General features: G+C 26.0%; 1 protein-coding gene across 1 annotated transcript in view; it reads left to right on the top strand.

The window, feature by feature from the left end:
* S (EGF receptor activation regulator Star) overlaps positions 1 to 18,528 on the top strand; it is a 137,719-nt gene extending 119,191 nt beyond the window's left edge. Inside the window, exons 4-6 of the mRNA XM_075297406.1 lie at positions 3,147 to 3,745; positions 3,835 to 4,008; positions 8,716 to 18,528. Coding sequence (XP_075153521.1) covers positions 3,147 to 3,745; positions 3,835 to 4,008; positions 8,716 to 8,976 — 1,034 coding nt within the window. The 3' untranslated portion in view covers positions 8,977 to 18,528. The remainder of the gene's footprint in view (positions 1 to 3,146; positions 3,746 to 3,834; positions 4,009 to 8,715) is intronic.
* Positions 18,529 to 18,917: the final 389 nt, after the last annotated feature.

The following is an 18,917-nucleotide window of genomic DNA, read 5'->3' on the forward strand; positions in this document are numbered from 1 at the left end:
ATCTCTATAGAAAATTTTCTGAAAATTGTATCTCTATAGAAAATGTTGACAAAATTTTATCACTATAGAAAATTGTATCTCTATTATAACATTAAATGAATATGGAGAAAACGAAATAGAGACACATATCAACGAGTAAGGTCCTATTACAAATTGGCGCCCAACATGGGGCACTCAACATAGATATTTGATTAATGGGATTTATAGAAATTTTCCATAATAACATAAAAATTAATTGAATATGAAAGAACCGAAATAAAAATATAAAATTAATTTAATTTAAATTTTCTTTACATTAATTTTCGGTATATGTTTTACTTTGTAAAGGCTAAAAGTTATTTCCATGCAATGGCTAATACAAAAAAACTTCTTTATCTACCTTGCACTATGGTAGAAATACAAAGAGATTTATATCATCTCCTATAGTTTTGATTACCCTGGTTACATGTAATTAAAAATGCTTCTGCTGTCTCTAGCAAAAGCAAAAACCACAACTTCATTTGAATAAGAAGAAAATCATGTAAAAGCCTAGTGCTCTTTTTATTGGGCGTTTAAAGCATTACCCTCGCAGGTATTTTCATTTTGCGATTTGTTTCAAGAAAATATTGTAAATTTTCTAGGAAAACCAATGGTCATTAGTAATGAAATGCAAAACAAGCAACCACATGAAAAAAGTGGAGAATATAACAATCATTCCATCTCTAGAGAGTTTACAATTTACAATTATTACCGAAGCATAACCAGAACAAAACGAACCCTCGTTGAGCAAGAAGTTGCCATGAGTTTCTCAATCAAAAACAGAGATCAAATTAATCATGCTAGGAAATTTATGTATTTATAGTATTTCGCTACACACCAAGAAAAACTACTTTCCTTCGGAATGAAATTTTATAACAAAATATTTAAGAGTAAATAAATCTAAATGTTGGTCCCTCAGAAAAGAGAAGTATTCTTTCAGTGTATCTGCGTAATAGTTTGCATACCCGAGGATTATAGCTACATTTTTGGAATCGGAAAAAACACAAAACTATATTTTAATGTTGGTCATATTCCTTAAACTCATTAGACCCAATGTGGCGCCCAACGTGGAGCACTTATTTTTGATATTAATAAAAAAATTAAATGAATATGAAAGAATCGAAATATAACCGTCACCGCAGCTGCTCATATTAATGAGCTTGACTAGATCAACTCATGGCACCCAAAGTGGGATATTAATATCTAAGCGCACAAAAAAAAAATATTTTTAGTCTTCAATCATGAAATTTATTGATCCAATTATTTTTTAAATGAAATTTCTTCAATCACAGAAATGATAGTATAAATCACCAATTCAAAAATAATTGATCCAATTAAAAATCTAATTGATATTATTAATTTCTGTGATTGATTTTTGTTTCAATTAAAAAAAATGTTGAACCAATTAAATTCTTAATTGAATTTTTCTTGAATTCAATTAAAATTTGTATTGGAAAAATGTTGGTGATATTTTTTTTGCTTGAAAAGATGTTTAACACTAGAGACTAATATTAATGAGTTAAGTCCGATTACTTCATGGCGCCCAACGTGGGCCACTTAGCGTAGATATTTGGTCCATTATTTGTCTTAGAATTTGTTAACATAATATAAAAATTAAATGACCCGAAACAGAACTGTCACCCTAGAGATTAAGGTCGTGGGTTCGATTCCTACTTCGACCGAACACCAAAAAGTTTTCTGCGGTGTATTATCCGACCTCAGTAATGTTGGTGATATTTCTGAGGCTTTCAAAACTTCTCTAAGTGGTTTCACTGCAATGTGGAACGCCGTTCGGACTCGCCTATAAAAAGGAGGTCCCTTGTCATTGAGCTTAACATGGAATCGGGCAGCACTCAGTGATAAGAGGGAAGTTCACCAATGTGGTATCACAATGGACTGAATAGTCTAAGTGAGCCTGATACATCGGGCTGCCACCTAATCGAACCTAATCTAGAGATTAATATCAATGTGTTAGGTGTGATTACCTTATGGCGCCCAACGAGAGCCATTCAGCCTTGTAATTAGATTAGAAATTCAGTAATTAGATTAGAAATTTTCGAAAGTAACATAAAATTATGTGAAAATGGGAGAATCGAAACTTATATCTATGAGTTGGGCCCGATTACCTCTTGGCGTCCAACGTGGGGCATTCAGTGTAGATATTTTTCTCCGTAATTGGATGAAAAATTCTGTAAAATAATGTAAACAATGAGAGAATATCGAAGATTCGAAATAAAACTATCACCCTAGAGTCTCACATCAATGACTTAGGCCCGATTCTTTCATGGCGCCCAATGTGGGGCATTTAGCGTGGATATTTGGTTCATTAATTGAATCAGAAATTTTGGTAAAATAACACAAAAAGAAGCGAATGTGAAAGAATCGCCCTAGAGGCTCACAGCAATGAGTTAGGCCCGATTTCCTCATGGCGCCCAAAAATTTTTCAAAATAACACAAAAAGAAGTAAATGTAGAAGAATCGTCCTAGAGGCTCACATCAATGAGTTAGGACCGATTTCCTCATGGCGCCCAACGTGGAACACTCAGCGTAGATATTTGGTCCATTAAGTGGATCAAATTTTTTTATCATTAACATACAAATTAAATTAATATGAAACTGAAATAAAATTGTCATCATTGCACATTTGGCTTAAGTTTTTTTTATTTTTTTTTTTTAGGGGAAAAATCATTTTATGGCTTTTTTGCGGTTTTTTATCCCTTTTTATATTTGTTTGAGTTTTTTTTTTTACTTTATGGGGGAAAATCTAGCCGATTTTAGAGAAACAATTCCGGCAACGCTGATAGAGATTCAAACGAGTTAGTCAATGAATTAGGCTCGATTAACTCATGGCGCCCAACGTGGGTCACTAGATATTTGGGGTTCAATTATTAGTTTAGAAATTTTAAAACTTAACGCAAAAACTAAAATAAACAAATTCAAAAGTTTGTTAGACAAAATTGAAGACTATAAAAAGTCGAATATGACTTTTCGTCTTTTTTTGACAAAAAGTCGACTATGACTTTTGGTCTTTTTTTTACCAAAAAGTCGATTAGTCGTGAAATCAATTTTAGACTACCAATCTATAATTGTTGTTCTAATATTTTTTATTGTTTTCTTTTATTTTATAGAAATTCGCCATCAACAATTTCGCCTGAATATGTCGCGTGATTACGATTTCTTTGATGTGGCCCAAGATGATCCTATACTTATAGCATTCCTGCGTGAAATCCATATGCGCAAATATTCAAAACATTGTTTTAAATCTATGATGGACGATAGGAGTCGTCGTGATAGTGGCGGCGGTGGTGGTGGAAGTGGTGAGACCACAGCGTCAACAGCGGCAGCATTATCATTATCGTCATCATCATCAACAACACTCGGCCCCGGTGGCGGAGGTACAAAAGGATCTGTTGTTGGTGCTGATGATTTATTAGGAATAAATCAGCATTTTAACTTTAGTGCCCATCCCAATGAATTAACACCAAAAATGGCCTATTATGTGGCCAATCAACTGCAGGGTAAAACCAATGGTGCCGTTATACAATCCTTGACTGGCTCTTTGGGTCAATTTATGACAGCACCATGGTTATCGGAGACATTAAATTGGGGCGGTATTATTGTGGAACCTGAACCAAGAAGGTTTTTCACCCTATGCAAACAGAATGGCCTAAGGCCACGCATGGAATTGGTGCAGGCCTGTGTATCACCAAAATCATATCCCAAAGAGGTATGTATGAAGTTTTCCCATTCAAATCGAAATTCTTCTTAGAGTTGCTAATTGCTAATGTCTTTCGTTTTTTTTTTTGTGATATTTAGGTGGTTACCGCTCACAATGAAGAGTCTGAAGTGCGAATTAACAGTCTGCTTGATGAGGAGACATCATGGTTCAATTCGCGTGTCAAATGTTTTCCGCTGTATACCATCATGCTAGCTACAAATCGTGTTGAATACGATCTTCTTAGTCTGGGTGTGCATGGTCATGAGTTGGATGTAAGTAATGATAGTAGTAATACTTGTTGTAGTACCCTCTCTGGTGATAATAGTGCAGATTGGTAGTGTGTCATGTCCAGAGTACATTAAGACAGACCGCAACGAATTTCCAATGCCCTTCATATTTTGAAGGGAATTTTAGGTTTTTTTTCATGAAATTTAGAATTTGAATGACATTATTACTATAGAAAATTTTGTCAAAATTTTATTTCTATAGAAAATTTTGTCAAAATTTTATTTCTATAGAAATTTTTGTCAAAATGTTATTTCTATAGAAAGTTTTGTAAAAATTTTATTTCTATAGAAAATTTTGTCAACATTTTATTTCTATAGAAAATTTTGTCAAAATTTTATTTTTATAGAAAAATTTGCCAAAATTTTATTTCTATAGAAAATTTTGTCAAAATTTTATTTCTATTGAAAATTTTGTCAAAATTTTATTTCTATTGAAAATTTTGTCAAAATTTTATTTCTTTAGAATTTTTTTTTTCAAAAATTTATTTCTATAGAAAATTTTGTCAAAAACTTTATTTCTATAGAAAATTTTGTCAAACTTTTATTTCTATAGAAAATTTTGTCAAAATTTTATTTTTATATAGAAAGTTTTGTCAACATTTTATTTCTATAGAAAATTTTGTCAAAATGTTACTTCTATAGAAAATTTTGTCAAAATTTTATTTCTATAGAAAATTTTGCCAAAATTTTATTTCTATAGAAAATTTTGCCAAAATTTTATTTCTTTAAATTTTTTTTTCAAAATTTTATTTCTATAGAATTTTTTTTTTCAAAATTTTATTTCTATAGAAAATTTTGTCAACATTTTATTTCTTTAGATTTTTTTTCAAAATTTTATTTCTACAGAAAATTTTGTCAAAATTTTATTTCTATAGAAAATTTTGTCAAAATTCTATTTCTATAACAAATTTTGTCAAAATTCTATTTCTATAGCAAATTTTGTCAAAATTCTATTTCTAGAGCAAATTTTGTCGAAATTTTATTTCTATAGAAAATTTTGTCAAACTTTTATTTCTATAGAAAATTTTGTCAAAATTTTATTTTTATATAGAAAGTTTTGTCAACATTTTATTTCTATAGAAAATTTTGTCAAAATGTTACTTCTATAGAAAATTTTGTCAAAATTTTATTTCTATAGAAAATTTTGCCAAAATTTTATTTCTATAGAAAATTTTGGCAAAATTTTATTTCTTTAGATTTTTTTTTCAAAATTTTATTTCTATAGAATTTTTTTTTTCAAAATTTTATTTCTATAGAAAATTTTGTCAACATTTTATTTCTTTAGATTTTTTTTCAAAATTTTATTTCTACAGAAAATTTTGTCAAAATTTTATTTCTATAGAAAATTTTGTCAAAATTCTATTTCTATAACAAATTTTGTCAAAATTCTATTTCTATAGCAAATTTTGTCAAAATTCTATTTCTAGAGCAAATTTTGTCGAAATTTTATTTCTATAGAAAATTTTGTCAATATTTTATTTCTATAGAATTTTTTTTCAAAATTTTATTTGTATAGAAAATTTAGTCAAAATTTTATTTCTTTAGAATTTTTTTCAAAATTTTATTTCTATAGAAAATTTTGTCAACGTTTTATTTCTATAGAATATTTTGTCAAAATTTTGTTTCTATAGATTTTTTTTTTCAAAATTTTATTTCCTTAGATTTTTTTTTTCAAATTTTTATTTCTATAATTTTTTTTTCAAAATTTTATTTCTATAGAAAATTTTGTCAAAATTTTATTTCTATAGAAAATTTAGTAAAAATTTTATTTCTATAGAAAATTTAGTCAAAATTTTATTTCTATAGAAAATTTTTTCAAAATTTTATTTCTATAGAATATTTAGTCAAAATTTTATTTCTATAGAATATTTAGTCAAAATTTTATTTCTATTGAAAATTTAGTCAAAATTTTATTTCTATAGAAATTTTGTAAAAAAAAATTATTTATATTCTTTTTGTTGTTAAAATTTTATTTCTATAGAAAATTATGTCAAAATTTTATTTCTATAGAAAATTGTGTAAAAATTTTATTTCTATAGAAAATTTTTTCAAAATTTTATTTCTATAGAAAATTTTGTCAGAATTTTATTTCTATAGAAAATGTCAAAATTGTATTTCTTTATAAAATTATGTCAAAATTTTGTTTCTATGGAAAATTTTATTTCTATAGAAAATTTTGTCAAAATTCTATTTCTATAGAAAATTTTGTCAAAGATTTTATTTCTATAGAAAATTTTGTCAAAATTTTATTTTTATAGAAAATTTGTCAAAATTTTATTACTATAGAAAATTTTGTCAAAATTTTATTACTATAGAAAATGTTGTCAACATTTTGAAAAAAAAATTCTATTTATGAATTATCTCTTAGTTGGAGAGGAATATTTTTCAAAATCTAACAAAACATTGCACCATGATGGCTTCAAAAAAATGTTAAACTGATCTTTCAGCATAATAACGTACCAGCAGGCTCCTTCGGCTTTACCACGGGCAATTTCGATAATCGGATAATCGATAGAAAAAAATCGATTTTCTCTCGGACTTCTATCCATTTTGAATTTGTATTTCTAATTGAAGTGAGTTAAGGTTAGGAAAGATAAAGTCGATTTTGATAAATAAAAGGTGTTTTAGAAAATTTCAATTTTTTTCTATGGTTCTATTCCAAAAGTTTCCAAAATTTGCTATAACCAACAAAAAATGTCTATATAACCTTACGTGATAAAAGAATATGTTTAACAAAAAAAAAACAAAAATTTAAAATTTGTTTTGTTTTGTTATTGTTGGTTTTGTTCTTTAAGCATTGTTGTTGTTTTTTTATTTCAGCTTAAAACCATACATTGACTAAACTACAAGAGTAGCTTAACCAACAGAGGAAAAGAATGTTTGTCAAATTTATTTGGGCAAAGCCCTATAGACTGCAAGATGGTTGGATGGACGCACGTTTCGGAATTACCACATTCCTCATCAGCATCCTCTACTTGCAGCAAAACTATCAACCAATTATCAGAATAAATTCAGGCAGTTTATTAAACCCAACAAAAACCACATTTGAACCCTCCGAAAAAAGGTTTTACATTGATAGCCGGCTTATGCCGAAATAAACTCGAAACAAACATATCTCTTTTCCTATGCCACTGTCAAATCATCGATTTGAATTCACATGGCTGGGTTTATTTTGAGCGTGCCTCCTCTTCTTTTTCCATTTGTTTTGTTTTGTTATTGTTGGTTTTGTTCTTTAAGCATTGTTGTTGTTTTTTTATTTCAGCTTAAAACCATACATTGACTAAACTACAAGAGTAGCTTAACCAACAGAGGAAAAGAATGTTTGTCAAATTTATTTGGGCAAAGCCCTATAGACTGCAAGATGGTTGGATGGACGCACGTTTCGGAATTACCACATTCCTCATCAGCATCCTCTACTTGCAGCAAAACTATCAACCAATTATCAGAATAAATTCAGGCAGTTTATTAAACCCAACAAAAACCACATTTGAACCCTCCGAAAAAAGGTTTTACATTGATAGCCGGCTTATGCCGAAATAAACTCGAAACAAACATATCTCTTTTCCTATGCCACTGTCAAATCATCGATTTGAATTCACAATCGATGATTTGACAGTGGCATAGGAAAAGAGATATGTTTGTTTCGAGTTTATTTCGGCATAAGCCGGCTATCAATGTAAAACCTTTTTTCGGAGGGTTCAAATGTGGTTTTTGTTGGGTTTAATAAACTGCCTGAATTTATTCTGATAATTGGTTGATAGTTTTGCTGCAAGTAGAGGATGCTGATGAGGAATGTGGTAATTCCGAAACGTGCGTCCATCCAACCATCTTGCAGTCTATAGGGCTTTGCCCAAATAAATTTGACAAACATTCTTTTCCTCTGTTGGTTAAGCTACTCTTGTAGTTTAGTCAATGTATGGTTTTAAGCTGAAATAAAAAAACAACAACAATGCTTAAAGAACAAAACCAACAATAACAAAACAAAACAAATGGAAAAAGAAGAGGAGGCACGCTCAAAATAAACCCAGCCATGTGAATTCAAATCGATGATTTGACAGTGGCATAGGAAAAGAGATATGTTTGTTTCGAGTTTATTTCGGCATAAGCCGGCTATCAATGTAAAACCTTTTTTCGGAGGGTTCAAATGTGGTTTTTGTTGGGTTTAATAAACTGCCTGAATTTATTCTGATAATTGGTTGATAGTTTTGCTGCAAGTAGAGGATGCTGATGAGGAATGTGGTAATTCCGAAACGTGCGTCCATCCAACCATCTTGCAGTCTATAGGGCTTTGCCCAAATAAATTTGACAAACATTCTTTTCCTCTGTTGGTTAAGCTACTCTTGTAGTTTAGTCAATGTATGGTTTTAAGCTGAAATAAAAAAACAACAACAAAAATTTAAAATATTTAGGTGGTTGGCCCTGGGTGGATAGATATATAGCTGTTGCATGCTATTGCTTCAGTTATTGCTAATGTACTTGGCATGAAACAATATTAAGTCTCTGCATCCCTCTCCATACCAATGGTGGGCAATAAAAAAAAATGAAAGTGTTTTTTTTAATTAGTTTTTTTTAGTTATATAGTGAGAGAGACTAATTTAAGAAATAAACATTTGAAATTATAATGAAATTGAAGTGTCATAATTTTAATTAACATTGTTGTTGTTATTTTTCTCTATTCCTTTTTTTTTATAGATTTTACAAACATTACCTTTTGACAAAATAAAAATTGAAATAATTTCAATACATTTATTGGAAAATCAAGAGGATGTTAGCAGTTATATACAAACAATAACCAAGTTCCTACAACGGAAAGGCTATAAATTGCAAAAGAAATTTGGACGCAATTATTTCTATAAACGCTTATCATCATCATCATCGACATCATCGTCAACATCACAAGTCACAACGCCAATACGAACACGAAATAAAGATATACTACTGAAGACGCCTTAAAAGCCTTTATATTATATTTGTTTTAAGAAATACAAAAAAACACACAAAATAATCCCAAATCCAAAAACACATAGATATAAAAAAAAACTAAACAAGAGAAAATTTAGTAATTGTGTGTTTATGATATATAATTGTTATATATCATGAAATTAAAAAGTATCTTTATTAATATTAATGTTACAAAACCAGAAAATATTTAAGTCACAAAATAAATATAACCAACACACAGTGAGAAATGGGAAATGAAATTTACAAAAAATTATTCAAAATATTATAGAAAAAGGAAATCAAACTATACAAGAAAAATTAAAAACTTTCCTTAGGCATTGGAAATAATGTTGAAATGTTAAACATAATCTGTTTTAAAAAAATCATCAGTCACAGGAAAGCTTAAATTGACAAAATTAAAAAATATATATATCCATTCACTACAATAACAAGAAAAAAAAAAACACAAAGAGCAGCTAAAAATGTATCATTTGGAATAGACAACAATGGAAATTATTGTTTACTAAAATGGTTTTATTTCATAAATTCTCTCCTTATTAAGTTTGGAATTCTTTTTTGGAATGAATGATTTCTTTATTAAAAAAAAAAACTATGCAACATTAAATATCACCCTGGTTATTCATATAATTTTTTTGAAATAAGTTTTATCTAATGGTTAGAAAAATTGCAACAATTTTTTTTAATTAAGTTTTTGTTTAAGCCAACAAATTTTAAAAGGATTTTAATGTAGAAATGATATTCCAGTTATTCAATTTAATATTCACAATTTTATAGGGTATTTGGTGTAAAATCATAAATTTTTGTATAAAAGATTTAAATATCTTCCATTACATCAGAAATGTTAAAAAAAAAACAAAAACTTGAGAAAATCTTTCAACATATTAAGGTAGGGACTGTACTAAAAAAAATCGATATTTTGAAAAAATCTATATTTCTTTCGCCTTTCTCAATCAATTTCGAAATTAGGAAAATAATACTTTCATAATTTTTTTTAAATAAAAGTTAAATATGAGATATGTTAAATATTTAAAAAAAATCCTTTGAAATATTAAAGTAGGTACTGTAATAAAAAATCGATATTTTGAGAAAATCGATGTTTTTTCGACTTTATGTTTTTTGCAAAATTTGGAAAAGTCTATGTGAAGTATTTTTTAATTAAAAATTTAAATATCACCCATAAAAATCGATATTTAAAAAAAATCAATTATACATAACCGATATATAAAACAATCGATATTTAAAAAAATCGTTAATTTAAAATAATTAATATTTTAAAAATTTCATGTTTATCTCCACTTTTTTTTGTCAAAATGTTAAGCTTTCGATTTTTGTATACTAGGAATAATGGATGAGTGTATCCCATAAAATGGGATATTTTAAATATCTTGAGAAAATATTTTAAGAATAAATTTAGGAATATCATCCATATTTTGAAAACGTCGATATTTTAAAAAGTAAATTTTTTTTCTTTCCAATTTGCTTTTTTGTTGTTTCAAAATTTGATAAAGCCTCCTTTCGACTTTTGTATACTAGGAATAATGAAGGATACCTCTAATAACATTGGAATAATCGATTATGGTTGAAATCCGAGGAATTTTAAGGGGTCATTGAAACTCGAATTATCGATATGAACCGGTTTTTAAATTTATGGAAAGTCGATTAATCATTCTCAGTCACTTTTGAATGGGATACAAAATTTGCATAGGGAAACAAAAAACGAATAATAGATTTTTTATCTAAATAAAATAAAAAAACAAAGCCCCAGTCTACTGTTTGTAATATTTAAAATCGATTTTTTAAATATAGAATAATCGACTTTTAATATTGGGATACAAAAGTCGATTAATCCATTTTTTTTCAATAAAAATGAATACATAAAATAAGCATAAAAATAAAAATAAAAAACTAAAGTCCAAAACTATTGTTTGTAATATTCAAAATCGATTTTTTTAACAAACCTTATAGACTTTGAGATCGGTCATTGAATTGAACTTGAACGAAAAAGCCGTAAAGTAGAATTTACAAGCAAAGAAAAATCACCAAAAAATCGAAAATTCCGATACCTAAATTTGTTTTTTTTTGTTTATTTTCATTTTAGCGAAATTTAAAAGAGATTTTCTCAATAACTAAAAAAAATGTCGACATTTCCAAATTTGAAAAAAAATCGGAAAGCTCAATTCTACAAATGTCGATTTTTCCAAATTAAATTTCGATTTTTATGTTAAGTCGAAAATCTATTTATTCCAAGGACCTTAATTAAACTCTTAGATTTGTAAATTTAAAAAAAGGCCGCATATTAAATTTTTTGTTTATTTTCATTTTAGCGAAATCTAAAAGCAATTTTCTCAATAACTGAAAAAAAAAATTATCGACACTTCCAAATTTGAAAAAAAAAAAATCGGAAAGCTCAATTCTACAAATGACGATTTTTCCAAATTAAATTTCGATTTTTTGATGTTAAGTCGAAAATCTATTTATTCCAAGGACCTTAATTAAACTCTTAGATTTGTAAATTGAAAAAAAAATTAAGGCCGCATATTAAAATTTTTGTTTATTTTCATTTTAGCGAAATCTAAAAGCAATTTTCTCAATAACTGAAAAAAATTGTCGACATTTCCAAATTTGAAAAAAAAATCGGAAAGCTCAATTCTACACATGTCGATTTTTCCAAATTAAATTTCGATTTTTTTGATGTTAAGTCGAAAGGACCTTAATTAAACTCTTAGATTTGTAAATTGAAAAAAAAAAAAATTAAGGCCGCATATTAAAATTTTTGTTTATTTTCATTTTAGCGAAATCTAAAAGCAATTTTCTCAATAACTGAAAAAAATTGTCGACATTTCCAAATTTGAAAAAAAAAAATCGGAAAGCTCAATTCTACAAATGTCGATTTTTCCAAATTAAATTTCAATTTTTTTGATGTTAAGTCGAAAATCTATTTATTCCAAGGACCTTAATTAAACTCTTAGATTTGTAAATTGAAAAAAAATTAAGGCCACATATTAAAATTTTTGCAAATTGCTTTTTTATGCTGAAAAAAATTCAAAAGTCTAGATACCTAAATTTGTTTGTTTTTTAACATTATGAAAAAATCTAAAAACTATTTTCTTAAAATTAAAACTCAAAAAATCGACTTTTCCCAAAAATTCGAAAATCAAGATACCTAAATTTGTTTGTTTTTTTTAACATTAGGAAAAAATCTAAAAACTATTTTCTTAAAATTAAAAAAAAAAAACTCAAAAAGTCAACTTTTCCCACAGGTCAGGTTTTAGAAAAAGTTGAATTTTTTGGCTCTAAGCCCTAAAATGTTTTATAAGGAAATGAAAATTTTCAGTCCATATCGAAAATCATGTTCAAGAAGTTCACCGAATGATTTGAAGGACCATGATCAAAATCTAAGATTTGTAAATTAAGAATAACAAAATCGCCGGATGCAAATTTCCTTTGAAAGATGAACCTTTTGTAGACTTTTTTATGCTGACAATTCATCAAAAAGTCGAAAGTCGCGATACCTATTTTTTATTATTCGCAAAATCTAAAAAGGATTTTCTTAAAATTAAAAAAAAAAATCAACTTTTCCAAATTTTGGAAAATGTCAGAATTTATTTTTTACAATTCAAATTGAGAAAAGTCGAAAAGTTGATTTTTTGGCGCCAAGCCCTTAAAATGTTGTAAAAGAAAATTGAAAATATTCAGTCCATATCGAAAATCATGGAAATCACCTTAATGAAAATCTTAGATTTGTATATTAAAAAAAGTCTAAAGCTTTTTTTATTGTTTTTTTTTTAGTCGTTCTTGGGTTTTGGGCTTGAAAAAGTCTAATTTGGGCTAATCACAATCGACTTTTCAATATTCCGTGATCTTTACAATACACCAATCGTGCTTTTAAAAAGGGTGTCAGTATTGATTACTATAACTTTTCAAAGCCCTGTAACAAAGACTAGATCGATTCGCGAGTATATCAAATCCCTAGTAAACCATGATAAACCCCACAATTTTTTTTTCCAATCCACTTCTCCACATTCAATAATTAAAAATCCTTGGTATTTGGCTAAGAGTTTATAGTATTTTTTTTTTTTCAATAAAAAAATAATTATTGTTTCCATTTTTCTAAACAATATATTGAATTTATTTCCAAAAAAATTTTGGTGACTTAGTATTTCCACTTTTTGTCATTTGTTGCATAGTATAATTTCTCATAGCCCCTCCCCCCAAACCACACACATATAAAAATATATATGTAAGTGAAAAACAACAACAGCCTTTATTGTATAAATTAATTGTAATATTTACTTTATTTCTAATTATTATCTATATATATTTAAAAGCTATTTTATTTTTTATAAATATAAAATAGTTTCGACTTTAGTTTAGCATATTTAATTGATTAAATTTATGAAACAAAATAAAAACATGAAACAACGATGCTTTATAGTAATATATATATATATACATAAAACGATTACTTTATATACGTATATATGAAAATTTTGTCTTTAGTTTATAAATACACACATACACATTAATATATATTTATTAATATATATAGATATGATATAAAATCATATATTTCATTTAAATTATTGATTTTTTTTTGTAAAACTCTACACAAACCCAAACCCAAACACACACACATATATATATAAAACAAAAACAATAAAAATTTACATATATCTGTAGGTTATTAGTTATATATTAAAATATTATAAACGACCTTCCTTCCTTCCTTCCTTCCTTCCTTTCCCATATTCTTGTAATTCATTTCGTTCTGTTTTGTTTTTTTTTTTTTCTTCTATGTATTTCCATGTCCCATGTGTCGTTTCTGTTACTTGTAGCCTGTATTAATGAGTAATAAAAATAAACTCCTTTCCTTTTGTATATCCTACACAAATACACCTATATACTTACATCTCTATTCATAAATGTTAAAAATGTTTGTAGCTATGATGGTATATAAAAATTATATTAACAAAATATACACTTTACTATTTAAAAAAAAAATCTAAATCAAAAAGGGAAACTATTTAAAGAAATTTAAATCAAACAATATAACAGCCCTCTAAGCACTGATATCTATAATTTTTAATAATATCTAAATACCAAAATCAAATGCCGTATCCTATCTATGTTCCAAAAAGAAAAATAAATTTTTAGATCAACCTCATAAAACTAAAAATTTATATAATATTAGAAATATATTTTATTTCTAATTTACCAAAAACGAAAGCAAAAAAACCGAAAATTTATATATTGTTATTAGATGTATGTACACTGTGGAGCTAATTATGTAGTTATAAATCGACATTTAATACTCTGCCAAATCAATAAGATCATACAAACAAATCGAACAATCGGTATTATTAATTCAATTAGAAAAATAAACAAAATTTATTTTCAATAATGACAAAAGTAAAAAAAAAAACATTCTAAATGTTTCTAAAAATTTCTCCTAAAACAAACTTCAAATTTTATCGGAATTGATTTTTTCTTCATTTATTAAAATTCCAAAAAAGCCATATTTTGTCTCTTTCGATAATTCAAAAGTCGTTTAAGTCATTTTGACTTCCTACAAAGTTATTCAATATTAGCAAAAAAATTGATAAATCTGTCTAAACTTAAAAAAATCATTGTCTTCTCATAGTAATCGGAATCGATTTTTTTACATTTATTAAAACTTTAAAAATCCCTATTTGGATTTTTTTCGAAAATTAAAAAAATCTTTTTTAAATTCTCCAAACATTTTTAGATTGATCGATTATTTTTTCTATCGAATATTGATATAAGCTGTTATTGATTATTTATTTTTTTAAATATTAAAAAAAAAACCAATGGCGACCTATGTTAATAATCGATAAGTCGATTTTGAATATTATATAAAGACGATTATGCTAATGTTGTTTATCAATCGATTTGAATTGTTCACTTTTTTCCTTTTAAACCAATTTGATATCATATAAATCGATTATTTCGATTAATTGGTTTTGGAGATTGTCATGAATATTAAAATCAGTCCTTTCAAAATTTTTCGACAAAAAAAAAATACAATGAAATTTATCGACTTCCCCTAAGGTGGTAATAGTATCGATTTTTTAACATTTATTAAATGTTTAGATCGATCGAATGATTTTTCTATCGAATATTGATTGTTTATTTTTGAAATATTAAAAAGGCGACCTATGTTAATAATCGATTTGTTGATTTTGAATATTATATTAAATCGATTATGCTAATTTTGTTAATCAATCGATTTCAATTTTTAAACATTTTCCTTTTAAACCAATTGGAGATCATATAAATCGATTATAATATTATTTCGATTAATTGGTTTTAGAGACTGTCATGAATATTAAAATTAGTCCTTTCAAAATGTTAAAAAAAAACAATGAAATTTATCGACTTGCCCTAAGTTTGTAATTAGTATCGATTTTTTAACATTTATTAAATTTTTAGATCGATCGATTAATTTTTCTATCGAATATTGATATAAACTGTTATTGATTATTTATTTTTTAAAATATTAAAAAATCGATTGCGGTCTGTGTTAATAATCGATAAGTGGATTTTGAATATTATATAAAGTCGATTATGCTAATTTTGTTAATCGATCGATTTGTATTCTTCATTTTTTTCCTTTTAAACCAATTGGAATTCATATAAATCGATTATAGATTATTTCGATTAATTGGTTTTGGAGATCGTCATGAATATTGAAATCAGTCCTTTCAAAATTTATCGAAAAAAAAAATTAAAAAAAAAAACAATGAAATTTATCGACTTCCCCTAAGTTGGTAATTAGTATCGATTTTTTAACATTTAGTAAATTTTTAGATCGATCGAATGATTTTTCTATCGAATATTGATTGTTTATTTTTGAAATATTAAAAAGGCGACCTATGTTAATAATCGATTAGTTGATTTTGAATATTATATTAAATCGATTATACTAATTTTGTTTATGAATCGATTTCAATTTTAAACTTTTTCCTTTTAAACGAATTGGAGATCATATAAATCGATTATAAGATTATTTCGATTAATTGGTTTTAGAGACTGTCATGAATATTAAAATTAGTCCTTTCAAAATATTTCAAACAAAAAAAAAAATACAATGAAATTTATCGACTTCCCCTAAGTTGGTAATTAGTATCGATTTATAAATTTTTTTCGATCGATTGATTTTTCTATCGAGCTGTTAACGATTATGTATTTTTTAAATATTAAAAAATCGATTTCGGCCTATGTTAATAATCGATAAGTCGATTTTGATTATTATATAAAGTCGATTATGCTAATTTTGTTAATCAATCGATTTCAATTTGTAAGTTTTTCCTTTTTAACCAATTAAAGATCGATTTTAGAGTCGATTATAGTAAGAAAAAATATTTTGAAAATCCATTGCGGCCTTTTTATAATCTTTCAAAAATTATAACAAAAAAAATGAAAACAAAATTTATTGACTTTCCATTTTTTGTTTTTTAACATTTATAAAATTTGTCAAAATTGACAGTGTCATATTTTTGTTAATTTCCATTTTTTGTTTTTTAACATTTATAAAATTTGTCAAAATTGACAGTGTCCTATTTTTGGATAATTTCTAGCGCAATTACAACGAGTTTTCCCACAATCAAAACTTTTAGATCGATCTTGATTTTTCGATAAAAACAAGCTGTTGTCGATGATTTTTTTTTTAATTCAAAATCGATTGTGGCTAACTTTCGGTCGATTAGTCGATTTTTATTATCATATAAAGTCGATTATGTTAATTTTGTTAATCATAAAAAGTCGATTTATTTTTTTTTTACTTTTTCCGATTGGAGATCATAAAAAAATCGATTACAGCTTATTTTGAATTAGTACTTTTCAAGTTTTTTTTTACTTTCCACTAAAAAAATAGTTTCATTTTCAAATTCAAGCTTCTATCTTTGTTGGCCATAATATTGATAAATCGAAAGTCTACATTTTCAGATCTCATATTCTATATATTTTTTTCCACAGTGTACGAGAATCTAAACATAAAATTACTGTCTGATATATACATCACAATAGGTCTTATTGTTTTTCTTGAAAAGATATTCTTTTTCCCCAATAAAAAAAAAAACAATTGTATGCCATCAATAGAAAATATATTTAGAATATATCCTAATTGATGGTTAGATTGTTTTCAAAATAAGGCCTATAAATACAAAAAAAAAAAAAAAAACACAACAGAAAACAATAACTAAAAGAAATTCTACTACAATAACATCACACATATAATTCATTGTCTTCATTTCGGAATATTTTGGAAATAAATGCAAATATGAAAAATATATTTAATACAAAAAAAAATCTATCAAAACTCTATACTACAAAGCTACAAATACACAAACACACACATACACATACATACCTATACACTTCAATATCCGCCATAGCAAAAGTCAATAAACTCTATACTATATACTAATCCTCGCTGCATAACTGCTTGCCTTAATAAACAATTAAAAACAAAGAATTATTAAAATAAATATAAAGAAAGAAAAATCAAAAAAAGTTTATTGTATATTTGTTTTAAGAATTACGTCCCCTCTCCTCTTTAGTCTATATTCTTTCCAGGCCTGTCCCTATTACTTCTAAAATATAATTATAGAATTGAATTAAATATCGTTTTTTTTTACTACAATTGCTAGTTTGTACAAAGTATTTTCGACTAAATTTGATTTAAATTAATTTTATTAATTTTTTCTTCAATTTTTTTTTTGTAATTGTAAAAATTTTCTTTTTGTTAGTAAATTTGAAATATGTCGCTTTGTCTTTTTTTGTATTTTTGTAAAAAAAAAACTTTTTTTGTTCGTCTTTATTGATGATAATTGTATTTTGTTTTAAAGAAATTTATTAAAAAAAAATAAAAGTGAAAAAAGAAAAAAATCGAAATTCGAGAAAACAAACAATTAATAATGATAAAGTCGAACTATTAAATGACTGTACTCTACCCATTAAGTTAAAAGGAAAGGAAAAAATTGTAATGAAAGTAAATGGAAATGATTAAAATGATTACACATTTTAAAAAAATTAAGCTATAAAATTAAGTTAAACTTTGTTTTTCGTAAGAAAAGAAGATGAAGAAGAATAAGATGGAAAAAACAATGTTTCTAAAAAATCTAAAAATTGTCTCTTTAATTTTTGTTCTTCCAAATTGTTTATATATACACATATTTTTTGTTTTTCAAAAATTTTATCTTTTGTTCTGTCCCCCACCCTGCCCTTAACTTTTTCATCTGTCTCCTCTCCTCCATATGTATTTGTATGCCTTTAAGTTTATAAAATTTTGTGTTAAATGTTAAAAAAAAATTCTTTAGTTTTGATTACTACTTTTTTGTTTTCTTAAAAACAAACACCCTTTTTTAGATTTAGTTTATTTTTTTTAATTATAAACAAAAATAGCCACTCTTACAAGATCAGCAACAACAAATGCAAGAACAAGAAATTAACTTAGAAAATAACCAGAGAAAAATTTATAATTCCAAAAAATACATTAAACAGAAAAAATTATTAAAAAAAAAACACATGTGTCTTTTATTGTGGGTTTTTTGTAAGGATATAGTAGGGCGGGATCATAAGAAAAGGTATATTAAAGCGGCATCCTTTGTTTTTTGTGAAGGTTGTCCAATTAAACACGAACTTAATGCCCTACCTTCGGAACGGGGAACTCTACAAGTATGTACCAATAAAGCCATCAATGTGAGTGACTACTAATTTTCTCAAAATTTTTCTTAAAATTTTATTTCCATAGAAAAATTTTTTCAAAATATTATTTCTATAGAAAATTTTGTCAGAACTTTATTTCTATAGAAAATTTTGTCAAAATTTTATTTTTATAGAAGATTTAATCAAATTTTTATTTTTCTAGAAAATTTTGCCTAAATTTAATTTCTGTAAAAATTTTTGTTAAA

This window comes from Haematobia irritans, chromosome 2 (genome assembly GCF_050003625.1).
Source record: "Haematobia irritans isolate KBUSLIRL chromosome 2, ASM5000362v1, whole genome shotgun sequence".
Classification (NCBI taxonomy): Eukaryota; Metazoa; Arthropoda; class Insecta; order Diptera; family Muscidae; genus Haematobia; species Haematobia irritans.